Source organism: Rutilus rutilus (genome assembly GCF_951802725.1).
Source record: "Rutilus rutilus genome assembly, chromosome: 5".
Classification (NCBI taxonomy): Eukaryota; Metazoa; Chordata; class Actinopteri; order Cypriniformes; family Leuciscidae; genus Rutilus; species Rutilus rutilus.
Window position 1 is genome coordinate 12223964 of NC_140213.1, and position 17225 is coordinate 12241188.

The following is a 17225-nucleotide window of genomic DNA, read 5'->3' on the forward strand; positions in this document are numbered from 1 at the left end:
GGACCTTATTTCATTCTTACCTGATCTTTATAGGAATTCATAGCAAACCCCCCGTTCCTTATGACATGGATGAATCACTAGGTGCCAAAAGGTTGTAGGTTTAATCCATGAACAATCACAATTGAGTCCTTAATCGAAACACTTGGCTCAGCTTTATCCAGGAACCTTCAAGTTTGTCCATTTGATATCATTAACTAAATAACTTAATACCGATAATAATAATAATAATAGTAATAATAATAATTCAAAATGAGTAAACATGCCAAAACCGAAATTGAGTAATACCTCAGCAGAGTATACACACTTTGACTTGTAGCTATGAGAGATTATTGGAAATGTGGTGATAGCATGATGAACCCTTCAAAGCTTCACACCAATCCAGTCCTTATTAAAATCCATTCTCTTAATGCCATGTCCCTTGGGATAGCCTGACTCAACACACATTTACCACGTTTCATCAGTTTCTTTTTATTTTATTTGTATTGTTATTATTATTCTTTAGATAGTTTACTACATTATAGCTGAAGCCACATTGTCCAAGATGATGTTGCATTTGATTCAAATGTGGCATCTGTTACTTCACATAATTCATTGTGTAGATGAACTAAGATTAAGACACAATGCACAGCACAGGGTGTGACTAAACATGTATTGGCTAAACTAAGGTCCCCCCCCCCCCCCCCAAAAAAAAAAGAAAAAAAAGAATGTTCTCTTAAAGAGACAGTGGCAAGGAAATGAACCAAGCGGCAACCTTCCGGTCTCTCTCTTGAATCCAACACGGAAGTGACTTTTCATCAACTGCAATTCATCGACTGGCCGCTAGAGACAGGCTCCAAAAGAGAGTCAATCCCATTGACCCCCCTTGTTAATACTGTATGCCCAACTTTACAGCAGAAAACAATGTTAACAGACTGGTACAAAAAGTGGTTTTGGTCTATATAGTTAATTTTGCCCTTCATGACACCTGTGAGAGGGGTGATTTTTTTTATAACTCATCTGTTTAAATTATATTAAGTCTTAAAGTGTCTGCATAATTAGGGGCTTGAGTGTCAGGTGGATTGCCGCTGCTGTCACTACTAGCCGTTTGTTTGCTGTCTGTTAGCTGTCACGTCACGTCACCTAATCCCGTCTCTTTGCCCATTTTCGGTTATCTGGGAGTGACGCACGGTGATGCGCTGCCAAGATGGTGATGGCCGGTTCCGCCCACTTTGGCCTTCAGAAATGCTCTTCAGAAACCTACGGGTGACGTCACGGACACAACATCCATATGTTTTACAGTCTATGAAATGTGCGGTAGAGGGCTAAGTTATTTACCAAAAATCTCCAATAGCTTGGATATCCATTTGACCAGTCTTGCAGCAAGAGTTTTTTTCTCCATGGGAGTTCAGGACATTTAGACCAAGTGGCTGTAATTAAATAATCAGCAGCATGAAGCCAGAGTGAAAAGAAAGAGGCAAAACAATAATTATCTAGCATCTCACTGTGCCGGAATGGTCGCCTTTCTTTGAATGCCATGTTAACATTGTTATTTCATTTGGAGGATATAGATTTTTCTTTTTTTTTTTGGAAGAGACTTGATTACACAAGGGGCCATATTAAATAGCAAGTGCAGTGTTTTTGTGATTTTGCAATGATTCAGTATGTTTAGAGCTCTTTTCCCCCCCTTCTTATGAAAATGCTATAGGCATAACTAACATTTGGTATTCTTCAGCTCGGTTTTTGGTTCAGAGAAAGGGCTGCAGCATGAAAGACCACAGGCTGGATATATATATATATATATATATATTGCAACCTAAATAATAGCATTACAAACATTTACATGTAAAACATGTATTATTAGTTACCGCTCTATGAGACCTCATTAGTTAGGTTGTGACTAACTAATACTTAGTTAGTTACCTGTTACTAATGAGGACTGGTAATAGTTTGTAATTATGTTTCATGCCATCATTACATCATAATATTCAGAGAACCCATGTAATAAAATAATAATAATAATAATAATAATAATAAAGAACCTGTATACATTTTGAAACTATTTTAGCTCAATTAAAATTGCATTATGGAACCATGGCATTTGTATGGCAACTAGATAGAACTACACCTGGACCTTAATGCTTTTTTGTTTTCCCCCTTCCTCTTCTTTTATATCGCAGCAGAAACAGCAGCTGCCAAACTCTATTTGATTTGAGCTGTCCCTGTTGAGCAGAGTCCTCTAAAGCAGCCTAACTCATTTCAGTCAACTGAATGTGTCAGTTACACTTCAAAGTGAAAGCTCCACAATGGCTCATATCTAGTAACCCATAGAAACATTCCAACACACAAAGAGCTTCAAAGAGCTCTATAGCTGAGATTCCCACTGCACTGCAGCTGCCTGTACGAAAGCATTTGTGTTATTTTAATTTTTTTTGCAAACACAGAACATTTTGAAGTGAGGTTTTAAATACTAATAATGCAGCAAACATATCTATACATTTTAAAAATGCTGTTTGCAGTTATGTAACACATGTAACATTATACTTATGGAAAAATGTAGGTTTTCTTTGTATTCACCTTCACAAACAGGAATATTACACATGATCCTAAACCCCTAAAAAAGTGCAATATCAACATTTAAAAGTACTAGGTGGTCAATCACCCTTCCTTATCTTGTTACATGCCAAAGCGGTTATGCTAGATCATCTGACCCCATTCCACAGCTTTCTGCAAAGTGGGATTGAGAAGATGAAATGGGATTTCCAATGAGAGGTTAATAAAGCGATGGAACTCCAGCCTGTGGTCTTTCATGCTGCAGCCCTTTCTCTGAACCAAAAACCGAGCTGAAGAATACCAAATGTTAGTTATGCCTATAGCATTTTCATAAGAAAGTAATTATTACCTAATACAGAACTGTCTCAGTCCTAAATTTGCTATTACTAACCGATTAGTAGATTTCTATATAATAGTAGTAGGAAGTGTAAATGTAGTACTACTCATTTGCAGTGTTGGGGAAGCTACTCTGAAACTGTAGTTTGACAAGCTACAAGCTACTCGTAAGTTAAAGTAGTTAAACTACAGTCAAGCTACCCTTTTGGAAAAGTAGTTAGCTACACTACAAGTTACTATCAAAAAGTAGCTAGCTACATTGAAACTACTTTAGATTTTTTTGAACAACGTATATTATAAATAACTGAATAAGTGTCTGAGGAATGTTTTAAGTAAAATATTTAGTGTTTAAAACAATGCAATACAATTATGATTTCAAAGAGTATTGTTTTATTACACACAACACTCAAATATCGTCTTGCTCCATCATGGATAATATGGGTGTGTCAACCCACTTCTGTACGTCAGTGAACCGTTAGCCGCAAGATGCGTGATTAAACAACAGGTGGCGGTAATGGCAAAAAATTTGTTTGTAATCTAACAAGAAGAAGAATATCCTTGCATCGCGCTGATTTGCGCAGGCTCGACAACAAAACGCAATGTAGCTTTTGCTCGCGCTACACCGCTACTTGCTGCAAAAAGTAGTTAGCTACTGGAAAAGCTACACTGTTTAAAAAGCAACTGAGCTACTGCCAAGCTACTGAAAAATGTAGTTAAGTTAGTAGCGTCGCTACTTGTAGTTAACTACTCCCCAACACTGCTCATTTGCATAGTTACACCTATTAATAATGACTTTTTTTAATAATGAATTAATAATGAATTTTAAAGTGACATACAAATAGTGCTATTTTACTCTTTTTTTTTCTTATATATATATATATATATATATATATATATATAAGAAAAAAAAAAGAGTAAAATAGCACTATTTGTATGTCACTTTAAAATTCATTATTAATTCATTATTAAAAAAAGTCATTATTAATAGGTGTAACTATGCAAATGAGTAGTACTACATTTACACTTCCTACTACTATTATATAGAAATCTACTAATCGGTTAGTAATAGCAAATTTAGGACTGAGACAGTTCTGTATTAGGTAATAATTACTATTTGAGATAATTTCTGAATGAGATCATATTCATTAACAACTAGTATATTAATAACTATGACCAATTATGACGAATTACCAATTAATTACTATTCACAACATTAACGTGTCTGGGCCATGATCAATTGTCTTTTTTACTCTGAGCATGGCCATTGCTCACATTTCAGTCACATGTTAATGTTGTAATTGATAATTAATTGGTAAATCTTTATAAATTATTTTTTCCATAATAGTTAGTAGTAATAGCTGAAGGGTTAATGTAATACTACTCATTTGTCTGGCATTATAGTTATCTATTAATGACTCTCTATTATTCTAAATTGTGAACCGGTTTTCCTTCAATAAATATGTAATTTGGTGATTTAAAGGTGCTGTATGTAACTTTTCTACTAAAATGAATCCTTTTTTTATTGCCTGTGTGTGAAGGGGTTGTAATCTCACATTAAATTGATCCACTTTGCGGGTTTTGCTATTACCTCGGAAAGCAAGTATTCGTATCTTTATGTGAAGGTGCCGGGTCGGATTTACCACGAAATCCAGTGACGTGACGTGACCTGCACGCGCGCTCCCGAGCCTCTCGCCTCGTCTAACCTACTGACTTTGCACTCAACAGCGACGACACTGCAAATTATGATATGGACTTATGACTTATGTAACTTATGACATGTCTGATAATACTAAGAAATGACCTGCTCACAACACAGACTCCAACACAAACTCCACATATTGATAAAAAAAAGCTGCTGAAGCTCGTAAGGCCAAACGTGAATCGCATGAACTTCGGGTGAAAAAACACGTTTCAACATCGGCAGGGCATTTGAATCATGGAGAAACCTTATCTACAAACCTAGAATGTACATTTCCTGAAGAAAATGTGAAGTGGTGCTTGCAGTGGCAAAATTCGGCACGGTTGATAGGGTTCCATACTTATCATGGTACGAGCATGGAGCATTAGTTCAACGTCAAGCTGATAAAAGTAGCCTATTATTGTAACGTTGCAGTGGGAGTTTACCTTAGTTTCCAGCATGTTGTGTGATGCTTTCCCCAGTGTGTTGCGTCTCAGTCTGAAGGTACCCACAGTGCTCGCTCATAAATTCGAGCACGCGCAAGAGCACGTGTGTTGCAATCTGAAACATCACCGCTAGAGGTCGCTGAAAACTACATACAGCACCTTTAAATAGCACAGATGACAAGACATGCCCAGTGCTACTGGATTGCTGACACGCGTAACTGATAATACATGTTTTCTTGATAATTTATTAAACCTCTATTTTATTTAAGATTAGATTTTGGGCACAACGTTTGACACATTTAACCTTAAAATACACATAAAATATATCTGTAATGCGCTGATCCAAGGAAGACAAAGACGATGATAAAGAAAGAATAACAGACAAACATGCGTGACAGTGTGCCAATGCACAGACAACAATCGACAAAGACCATAACAGAAGCAGGGACTTAAATACACAGAGACGATTAACTAAAAGACAAACAGCTGTGATGATTAGTGTCCACGGTGAATTATATAGTGGCGGGAAAACAAAAGAAAAAGAAACACATGTGATGACTGAAAACAAATTAGAGTCAGAACTAAAAAGGAACATAACGTGACAATATCATACTATGACACTAAAAAATAAAGTACTGGTAATTAATGTTTTCTTCTTTCCACATGTTCAACATTGCTTTTTAACTGGATAATCTGTTTCTTCGAAATATTAAGACTGCCCTGGTTGTGCATTTTGAACTGTAGCAAATATAGCTTGCTATTTAAAAGAACATTTTATTTTCTATATAAATCCACGGTACAATGTCATAAAAGCATTTTAATAACACTGTTTTTGTTCATGATTTGTAATTTCATTAGATAATGTCCTTTTCTCCACAATCATTCCAAAACAGTTTTAAGAAAGTTACACCCAGGTATTTTGATCAACTGTTCATCGCTGATATTGGCTGTCTCAGAATACCAAGGGTTTTAAGTATGATTGTCTTAAATACTCAGTATTCGAAGATATTTATGGTAGGAAACAACCAGCCAGCTTTTTAATGGGAATTAGACAGACAGCATGGTATATGCCCCATTTTCTTCAACATTTGGAACCCATGATCAGATTTCCCAGGTTCCTCGTGTACCTGACGGTCAAACCACTAATAAATGTGGAACAAGTAGCAAGAGACCCATTAAAGACTATTATTGTATGCCACCAGTAAAAATACATTATGTGGAGTATCCGTTTTCCAGCCAGAGGATCATTTCAGAGAAGGAGACTCACAGCAGCAGTGGGTTTATTAGTATTCCTCAATCAATCCATTATAAACAATATGTTAATATAAATCTTAATGTAATCACAGACAGACTCGATGGTGAGGTGAGATATCCATGTGGAGCATACTGGCTGTTGTCAGACTCCTTGTGCATACAAAAATCTCACTGGATTATTACAATTAAAGGCTGGCAAAAGCAATGTTTGTAAACTGAAATTTCCTACTGACACACTACAGCAAAATATATAAACAATTGGCTTAAAACCATTTTATGTGTGCATTTTGAAAGTGCCTAAGACGTTTGCACAGCACTGTGTGAGTGTGTGTGTGATATATATACAGTGAGGAAAATAAGTATTTGAACACCCTGCTATTTTGCAAGTTCTCCCACTTGGAAATCATGGAGGAGTCTGAAATTGTCATCGTAGGTGCATGTCCACTGTGAGAGACATAATAAAAAATAAAAAAAATCCAGAAATCACAATATATGATTTTTTAACTATTTATTTGTATGATACAGCTGCACATAAGTATTTGACCACCTGTCTATCAGCTAGAATTCTGACCCTCAAAGACCTGTTAGTCTGCCTTTAAAATGTCCACCTCCAATCCATTTATTATCCTAAATTAGATGCACCTATTTGAGGTCGTTAGCTGCATAAAGACACCTGTCCACCCCATACAATCAGTAAGAATCCAACTACTAACATGGCCAAGACCAAAGAGCTGTCCAAAGACACTAGAGACAAAATTGTACACCTCCACAAGGCTGGAAAGGGCTATGGGGAAATTGCCAAGCAGCTTGGTGAAAAAAGGTCCACTGTTGGAGCAATCATTAGAAAATGGAAGAAGCTAAACATGACTGTCAATCTCCCTCGGACTGGGGCTCCATGCAAGATCTCACCTCGTGGGGTCTCAATGATCCTAAGAAAGGTGAGAAATCAGCCCAGAACTACACGGGAGGAGCTGGTCAATGACCTGAAAAGAGCTGGGACCACCGTTTCCAAGGTTACTGTTGGTAATACACTAAGACGTCATGGTTTGAAATCATGCATGGCACGGAAGGTTCCCCTGCTTAAACCAGCACATGTCAAGGCCCGTCTTAAGTTTGCCAATGACCATTTGGATGATCCAGAGGAGTCATGGGAGAAAGTCATGTGGTCAGATGAGACCAAATAGAACTTTTTGGTCATAATTCCACTAAACGTGTTTGGAGGAAGAAGAATGATGAGTACCATCCCAAGAACACCATCCCTACTGTGAAGCATGGGGGTGGTAGCATCATGCTTTGGGGGTGTTCTTCTGCACATGGGACAGGAAGACTGCACTGTATTAAGGAGAGGATGACCGGGGCCATGTATTGTGAGATTTTGGGGAACAACCTCCCTCAGTTAGAGCATTGAAGATGGGTCGAGGCTGGGTCTTCCAACATGACAATGACCTGAAGCACACAGCCAGGATAACCAAGGAGTGGCTCTGTAAGAAGCATATCAAGGTTCTGGCGTGGCCTAGCCAGTCTCCAGACCTAAACCCAATAGAGAATCTTTGGAGGGAGCTCAAACTCCGTGTTTCTCAGCGACAGCCAAGAAACCTGACTGATCTAGAGAAGATCTGTGTGGAGGAGTGGGCCAAAATCCCTCCTGCAGTGTGTGCAAACCTGGTGAAAAACAAAGGCTACTGTACCAAATATTAACATTGATTTTCTCAGGTGTTCAAATACTTATTTGGAGCTGTATCATACAAATAAATAGTTAAAAAATCATACATTGTGATTTCTGGATTTTTGTTTTTAGATTATGTCTCTCACAGTGGACATGCACCTACGATGACAATTTCAGACCCCTCCATGATTTCTAAGTGGGAGAACTTGCAAAATAGCAGGGTGTTCAAATACTTATTTTCCTCACTGTATATATACATATATATATATATACATACATATACATACATATACATATACACACACCTGTATGTATCACACCTCAAAAAATATTTTTTGCTTTTTCCTTTGTGATTGTGGGACTTGGAGCATTTGTTAAAGGGTTCTGTCAGGGCCGAAGCTAGAGGATTCGGGGCCCCCTGAAAAATATTGATGTGGGCCTCCGCCACCCTCCACCAATATCATATACTGTAAATAGATGAGCATGGAGGCCCACATATAACAGAAGATGGTGATGTTGTTGTAAAACCTTTATTTTAAAAGTTAAATGTTTATATAAAAATTACAACTAATAAAAACTAACAAAAAGCAAGAAATTGTTAAATTGTAACGGTCACCAGCTGGAGTGCCCTTGAGAGCCACCAGAGGGCACTCCACATAAGACTATTATCACTCACAAACTACATTTCCCATAACTCACTGCCCGGACTCATCATCACTTATCACTGATCACATTCACCTGTACCTCATTCACTGATTGCATTCACCTGTGTCTCATCATCCTGTTAGTCTCAGTCTATTTATACCATGTTGATTCATTCACTCACCGCAAAGTCTTGTTTAAGTGTTACACTGCAATTCTGAGCGTTTTCCCTGGTTTCTTGTCTTTTGGTTTATTTGGATTTCTTGCCCTGTTCCCTGGATTACTCTTTTGCCTCTGGTCCCTGCCTGTTTTGTTTGTTTGTTTATTTGTTGGTTTGTTTGGACTGCCTACCTGTGTTTTGACCTTTTGCCTGTACACTGGATTACGCCTCTGGATTACCCACAATAAAGCTGTGTTTGGATCTTAACCCTCGTGTCTCGGAGCAGTTTCGTAACATAAATAATAATAATACCAATTTTTTTTTTTAAGTAACAGCAAAATAATGTTTTTTTTTTTCAATCAGTCTGTTATAATTCATAAATAAAAAAGTAGTGTAGGAATTTTGACCACGTAATCATTTGGTCGATTGTGTTGCGCGCCGATAATCAAAAGTGATAGTAGCCTACCCGGCAGGCTGTAGACGGTAGTTTTCTTATTCCCAGCGAAATAACAATACAACCTGTCTTTAACGTCTTGATCGACTGAGATACAACAACTCTCCTGGCCTCCCTCTCCTTCTTTTCATGGCGTTTCTGGTTGCCTGATTTATGTTTTCTTTTCCCGGAAATTTTCAGTCAGTCTCCTGCTCTTCCACCAAGTTCATCGTTAACTTCAGGCACTGCCGCCTCAACTCTGATTGGTTCTGTTCACGAGCTGGGGTGGGACTTACAATTTTATTGGGTCCATCTGATGTTTGTCACTGACTGAACAACTAATAAATACTTTAGATCGGACTAAACCATTTTTAAGGAGGTAAGATAAGCAGATATTTGGAACAAATATTTAACCAAATTGTATGTTTTTGTGGTTTTCATTTAAATCTCAGGCATACAACTAATATAAATATTAGAATTGTTCATACAACAGGGGCCTATATAGTATAACTGCTGGATTTTGTGGGGCCCTCTGGGCAGCGGGGGCCCCTATAATTGTCACCACCTTTCACCCCACTAGCGACGGCCCTGGCCGTAGCTAATGGGGTGAAAGCTGGGAGAATGTCTAGCAGCACTGTGAGGCCTGCAGCTGGAAAAAATACATAATCATATCTCTGGAATACGTAATTATGATTGGTCAGTCATGACATTAATCGGTCAAATATTTCTGGATAATGACCAAAAGCAGTCTGCTTTACATGTCCTTGTTCCCATGTCTGGGTGCTTTCCCCCCTTCCCTATACTCTAATGTGCATTTTGACTTATGACAATTACAAATATATGTATTTATTTTTTGCTGTGTAATTACTCTTTTGTCTACTTTCAATACAATTATAAAATCTTTTTTTCAGATTGTGTCAGGGTGTTGTGGCCTAGAGAAAAATATTTGGGGATTTATACACCCCTGAACTTCCTCAAGACAATTATTAAGGGGGCTTGACTGTCCAATTGGTAATCCTGTCCAAACTGTCCAACCCTTGGCTGCACCATTGTGGAGGTCATTAAACCAGTTTTGTCCATCCTAATTAAACATGTCATATGCTTTGAATGAACTGTGTGATGGTTCCCTTTTTTACTGCTCACTGCTAATTAACTGAAGTTCCTAATTTTAATTAAAGTGCATGGATTTCATTAGAGTCACTGGTGGTTAAGGCTAATCATCACAGTGACAATATCCAATGTTTTAAATGGCAGTGGCTTAGAATAGGCATTCAGTTAGGTGTCTCGGGAATACAGTGTGCTGAATATGGTTAGTTTGATGTAGGAAGCTAGGGAGCTTCTTTTTTTTTTTTTTTTTTTAATCGGAACAAGGAACCTACATACTGAAAGGCATTACATATCAAAGTAAAGCAGGTGCTTTAAAGCAGGCGTTTTAAAGAATATTATACTGTAGTGTCTATATGAGAGGTTTGAGGAAAAGGTAGTAAATGACTGGAGACATGTAGCCTTTAACTTGAAGTCCATTAAATTATTCTGTGAATTTTGAGCTGCTGCTCAAACATCTTCAGACTGAATGGCTGTGAACGAATGGAGCCAATTTGCTGTTTTTTTGATGATATACTTCATTTAATATTAGCAATTTCTGTCAGCATTTGCAAAATATATGATCCTAAGATTGTTTTTAAGAATTCAATGTTTCTCCTAAGCCCTACCTATGTGTTTAAAGCACATTTCCAATGAACCATAATCTCTGATCTATTGAAATCAGTGTTACTGGTATCTGCTATAGACTCCCATTGAAGCCTGTTGACTCTATGAGTCGTTCAAAGAATTCACAGAGATTCATATAGATTGAAAAAAAAATGCAAAACCAGTAGTGTGAAAATGCTTTGTGATAATATTTACAGTTTCATTTATTGAATATTGAACTGCACCAAGCGTGATATGTATTATATAATTAGATTTCTATTAAATGGCATTGTTGCACTTTTTATGGAATTTCACTTGCCACTTAGACAATGCAGAAAATTATGTCCATTCCTTTGTGTACACATAGACTTTCTTATAACAGTGACAACTGCATTCTACAACCAAATTAATTATTGAAAAATGTTGGTAGTGACAAACAAATTTGTATTAAATCTGAACTGCATGTAACAAAACTGAAATGCTAGTTATTAAAGCAGTCTTATTTGGACCTGAACAACTTGTGCTCCCACCAGCCCTGAAGTCTAAGCATCCCATACATCATGTTCCAGAAATCATTTGTGTAAAATTAACAGATGTATGTGGCCTATATTTCTGTCTCACCCTCTTTTTGTATGCACTCAATTCTTTCTTCGTAGACATATCCATTAGCCTGCTGTCATTGGTGGTGACCGCTTGTGGCTTGGCCCTGTTTGGCGTCTCTCTCTTTGTTTCATGGAAATTGTGCTGGATTCCATGGCGCGAGCGAGGCCTCTCTCCAAGCACCAAGGAGGGACATACAGACCCTCCTTATCCTCCTCCTCCACCCCTTCAACCCCAGCGTCCAGAGGTGGACGGCAACCTCGATCGCCGGAATAATGCCCGATGTTCAGTGGTAAAAGAGACAACAGTGCCGCCCACTCCAGTCTCTCCGGCGGTTCCAGGATCTCCTCCTGCAGTGCCAGTGCCTGAGGCAGCCCTCAAAATAAGCCACACTTCACCTGATATTCCGCTGGAGGTGGAATCTAAGACTCAAGAAAATGGTGTCCATGGCAACACACGCATGCAGAGGCAAATCACGGATCCCTCCTCGACCTGTGTCAGGTAATTCAACCTTCTATAATTTAATGGATTCTGGTAAAAACATCAGTCTCTCAACAATAGAACTGGCTGAGAGGTCAATTTGGTCTCTAATCAGTGTTTATCACTAAGTTTCTCTACAATCGAGGACACTGACCTCATAAAGATGCAGTTTTCACTTTAAAATTGGACAATTTTAAGGCAGGCCCATCAGCTTGCAGTGTTTTCTTGCACATTTTAAAATGACAGCATAAAATGACAAGAGCATTCCTGAATAAGGAAGTATCAAGTCTCTTGAATCAATCCTACTGTTTTTGTTGAGATTTTGTAACTGAATGAATTGTAGAAGGTTGGTGTAGATTTGAAATAATCAATCAAAAAAAAAACAAAAAAAACTAAGCATCTAAATGCTTGAATATAACTATCTTCTTAGTTTAAATAAAAAATATTGCTCACTTGCACAGTGTCATGATCAGGGTTTGAAATTAACTTTTTCACTCACCGGCTAATTTGGCTACTACATTTTTAAGATACCGGCCATTCAGAACTTCTACAAGCCAAAAAAGCCCAAAAGAAATAAACCAAATTAACTACGTCACAGCTTTTATATATAATATTTGGATTTCATACATTCATTTCTTATTCAAACTAAATCCTGTCATCCAGCCATCTCCTCCCTTCCTCTTACATCCTCATCACCAAAAATGTGTTTTAGATGGACAGATCAATACAGAACAAAGAACATACTTTTTTTTGTGGAAAATAACAATGTCTTTTCTGTTCTTCGCTATTCTGTTCTGTTCTTCGACCAAATGCTTTTTAATCTTCGCTATTGCTTCAATGCAAATGAACAAGCGCACCGTTATTTGTTGCGTAATGACGTGCATGTTCAAGTAAGCCGGATATGCGCAGATTCTGCGCAATACGTTGTATTTAATATATCATGATGACTCACGAGTTGAGTATTTGTGCTAAATATGCACAGATTTGCCTTACACGAACTTCCCCAGCAAAGTGAATAAACAGTAACAGGCCAAAATGGCTAGTGATTTGGCAGCGTTACCCGCCACAGTTGATTTTTAACTGCATTTGGTGGGTTGGCGGGTGTTAATTTCAAACCCTGGTCATGATGCGTGACAATTCTTATGAACGTGCATACATTTATTTACATCTTACAAACTGGTCAGTGGACTGAATATTTATTTATTATATTTACTTATTTATTATATTAGCAGACATCCCAACCTGCAAAAAGTCATTTCAGGGAGGTATCCTGAATCATTTCATTTTTGGGGCACTCTCCCTTTGCCATGGCACTCCTGTTTCTAGTTACAATGAACTGATTAATTCGGTTCGGGAGAGGAGATAAAAGCCCGGCCACACTTTGTTGCGTAATGACGTGCATGTTCAAGTAAGCCAGATATGCGCAGATTCTGCGCAATACGTTGCATTTAATATATCATGATGACTCACGAGTTGAGTATTTGTGCTATTTATTTATTTGTTATATTTGCAGACATCCCAACCTGCAAAAAGTCATTTCAGGGAGGTATCCTGAATCATTTCATTTTTGGGGCACTCTCCCTCTGCCATGGCACTCCCGTTTCTAGTTACACTGAACTGATTAATTCGGTTTGGGAGAAGAGATAAAAGCCCGCCCACACTGACAATTGATTGGTTGATTTACCGAAACAGGCCAATCAGAATGCTGTCTATCTTACATGCGCTTCATGAGGCACACACGTACGCTAGCACACACACGCAAGATCTCTCGCTCCCTTTCCCTCTCTGCCGTGCGCGCGCTACACGGTTTGGAACACAGTCTCTGTCTCGCATGCACGCTCTTGATTCCGGGAGATTTTAACTAATTTGCGGGCATCAGGGAGCCGCTATTAATATGTGGGAGACTCCCGGAACTTCCGGGAGACTTGGGATGTCTGTATTTGCTAAAAAAGCTGCTCTGATGTATTTGTCAACTTGCCTTTTAGGTATGTCATCAAGGCAAAAATGACAATTATACTCACAGTAGCTCCAGTGACATTACATATAAGTTTAGGGTTCAAAAAGAACGTCTCAGGTTATGACTGTAACCTATGTTCCCTGAGAACAGGGAACAAGACACTACGTCATAGATGCTTTGGGGAACGCCTCAGGCGTGACAGGTGTCTGAAATCAAATATCAACTCACGGCAATCATGTTGACCGGCGACAGCCCGTGAATCATCAGCTTGATTGATTAACGCGCGACCTGGATGTATAAAAGGGAGCCTTGAAAACATGACAACATCCTATCGTCTGAAGGGACTGTTGGTAGGCAGGCCCCGAGGCATGGCAGGGAGATGTAGTGTCTCGTTCCCTGTTCTCAGGGAACATAGGTTACAGTCGTAACCTGAGACGTTCCCTTTCGAAGGGAACTCGACACTACGTCATAGACGCTTTGGGGAACGAAATACCCACTCCGCCATGCTGAGGGGAGTGCATGCCCAAAGACAGTGGCAACTGTCAGAACCAGCAATTCAGTGAACGCTAGAACCCCCTCAGGTCACACTGGGCTGTCAGTGACAGCATTCCCTATGGTCATAGCCCAAGCTATATGATACCACAGAAACCTCCATAAACATAGTTTAGTGAAAGGTCTACCTGGGCCTGCTCAAGCGCCTAGGACCACAACTTCATTCTTAGAAGGGGTCCCTTCTAGGGAATGTGACTAGGGAACCCGAGGGAGCCCCAGCCAGTCACTATTCAGGGGAACGTGCCACCTGAAATACCACCAGGCAGTGCCACTTCCTGTCTGTCTGAAGACAGAGCCTCTGGACACTGGCCTTTAGGTAAGGCATCCAACCCGAGGGACTGTGAAGCAGGCAGTGAACCACTCGGCCCAGATCTCAGAGACGGGATATCCTGGAGAGTATGACTCAGCATAGTGCTTTACAACCCTTGCCAGCGAGGGGAGTTTCTCTACTCGATCCACGGATCTACCCAGTGTTTGTGTTTCAAAACACTGAGGAGGCCTGTGAGGGCCTAGGAATGAAATGCCACCAGGCAGCCCTGACCTGGTGTCACTACATAAGACACTACAGTCTGGCCACTTCCTGTCTGTCTGAAGACAGAGCCTCTGGACACTTGCCTTTAGGTAAGGCATCCAGCCCGAGGGATTGCGAAACAGGCACTGAACCACTTGGCCCGGGTCTCAGAGACGGGACATCCTGGAGAGTTTGACTCAGCATAGTGCTTTACAACCCTTGTCAGCGAGGGTAGTATCTCTACTCGATCCACGGATCTACCCAGTGTTTGTGTTTCAAAACACTGAGGAGGCCTGTGAGGGCCTAAGAATCATGCCATGAGGGAGCTCACCTTCAGGAAGGCCTGGTAAGGCCTCTGACCTGATAACCACAGCATGTGGGAGCTCATACTCAGGAAGGCCTGGTGAGGCCACTGACCTGATGACCACAGTATGTGGGAGCTCATATTCAACCACAGTATGTGGCAGCTCATACTCAACCACAATATGTGGGAGCTCATACTCAACCACAGTATGTGGGAGCTCATACTCAGGAAGGCCTAGTGAGGCCTAAGACCTGATAACCACAGTATGTGGGAGCTCATATTCAACCACAGTATGTGGGAGCCCATATTCAACCACAGTATGTGGGAGCCCATATTCAGGAAGGCCTGGTGAGGCCTCTGACCTGATAACCACAGTATGTGGGAGCTCATATTCAGGAAGGCCTGGTGAGGCCTATAACTTGGTAACCACAGTATGTGAGAGCTCATATTCAGGAAGGCCTAGTGAGGCCTATAACCTGATAACCACAGTATGTGGGAGCTATTCAGGAAGGCCTAGTGAGGCCTATGACCTGATAAGCCACAGTATATGGGAGCTCATATTCAGGAAGGCCTGGTTCTAAAGCCTATTACCTGAACACCACATATGTTTTTGTTTTGTTTTTGAAAAATGAGGACTGTCTGATCAAGGAGGCCTGCTAACGCCTACTACCTGCCATGCAGCCTCCGAAAAAGCTTTTAGATTTTTATCTTCTTACCATAACATGCCCCAAACTCTATACAGGAGATGCGGTCTGTAAGAGAAACATAAATATGTTATTTGCGCACAAAAACCATTTCACAAAAAGACCAGACAGTACACCTGCGGCGTGCGGAGTGAAGACACGTCAGGAATCCCTTCTTTTTTTCAAAGAGCACCTGGGCTCACCACTTACATGCCTGAAAGAGGCGCTCCTACTAACCAGGTCGAGGAGGGCCATCAGACATGATACTCATCATGGGCCCAGCCCCAGGCCTGATGTAAGAGACGCCTGGGGGAAGTTAGGAGAAGGCTCCGGGGAGATTATCCCTAGCGCCGCTGAGTGCGCTTTTCCTGGATAACCTCCCTCAGATCCTTCTTCCTGCGGGAGCTGCGTCTCCTCTGTGACCTGCTCCGGACAGGAGGGGGCGCACAAGAGGAGACACTGGCCCTCTGGGCCTGTCTATGGCCCTCAGACCAAGACGGGCCAGGCCTTCCCGCCTGCTAGGGCGCGGACTCGGATCTCAGCGGAATACAGCTTTTAAAAGCAGCTGAGCGCGCCCTCGCCTCCCTGAACTTTTCAACCACCGTCTGAACGGAGGGGCCAAAAAGTTCAGCGGGCGAAACCGGCGAATCGAGAAGAAAGATCTTTTCTTTCTCCCCGATGTCAGCCAGGTTAAGCCACAGATGCCTCTCCGTGGCCACCACAGCTGCCATTGACCGGCCAATCGCGGCAGCAGATTGTTTGGTGGCCCGGAGAGCAAGATCTGTGGTACGGCGCAGCTCAGTGACCGCCTCAGGGGATAGTCCTGTCCCCTGGTCGAGATCCCGCAGCAGGTCGGCCTGGTACGCCTGTAACACCGCAAGAGTGTGCAGAGCAGCACCGGCCTGACCCGCTGCTGTGTATGCTCTGCCATTCAAGCGCGACGTTGTTTTTAGTGGCTTGGATGGCAGGATAGGAGCTCTTAGTATATATGCGCGCCGTCTATTACTAGACATGAAAAAAAAACAGCATTCCAACTGTGAACCAATTTGGTAGAATATATATATATATATATATATATATATATATATATATATATATATGTATGTATATATATATATATATATATATATATATATATATATACATATTGCTCTTGCATATACTGTCTATGGAGATAGAGCAGGTATTAATTTATTTAAATTTGTAATTGCTGCAAAAATGATACGTGACATAAAACTGTCTGACGTTGTTTGTTGAAACATCCTATGACGACGACAATAAATAGCTTTAGACGCATATTTGTTG

The 17225-nt window shown here is 40.3% G+C and overlaps 1 protein-coding gene across 1 annotated transcript in view; it reads left to right on the forward strand.

Moving 5' to 3' along the window:
* The window catches only part of syt9a (synaptotagmin IXa), a 58398-nt gene that overhangs the window by 866 nt on the left and 40307 nt on the right, over window positions 1-17225 (forward strand). The window contains exon 2 of the mRNA XM_084409475.1: window positions 11490-11934. Within this exon, the coding sequence (XP_084265601.1) occupies window positions 11490-11934 (445 nt within the window). The remainder of the gene's footprint in view (window positions 1-11489; window positions 11935-17225) is intronic.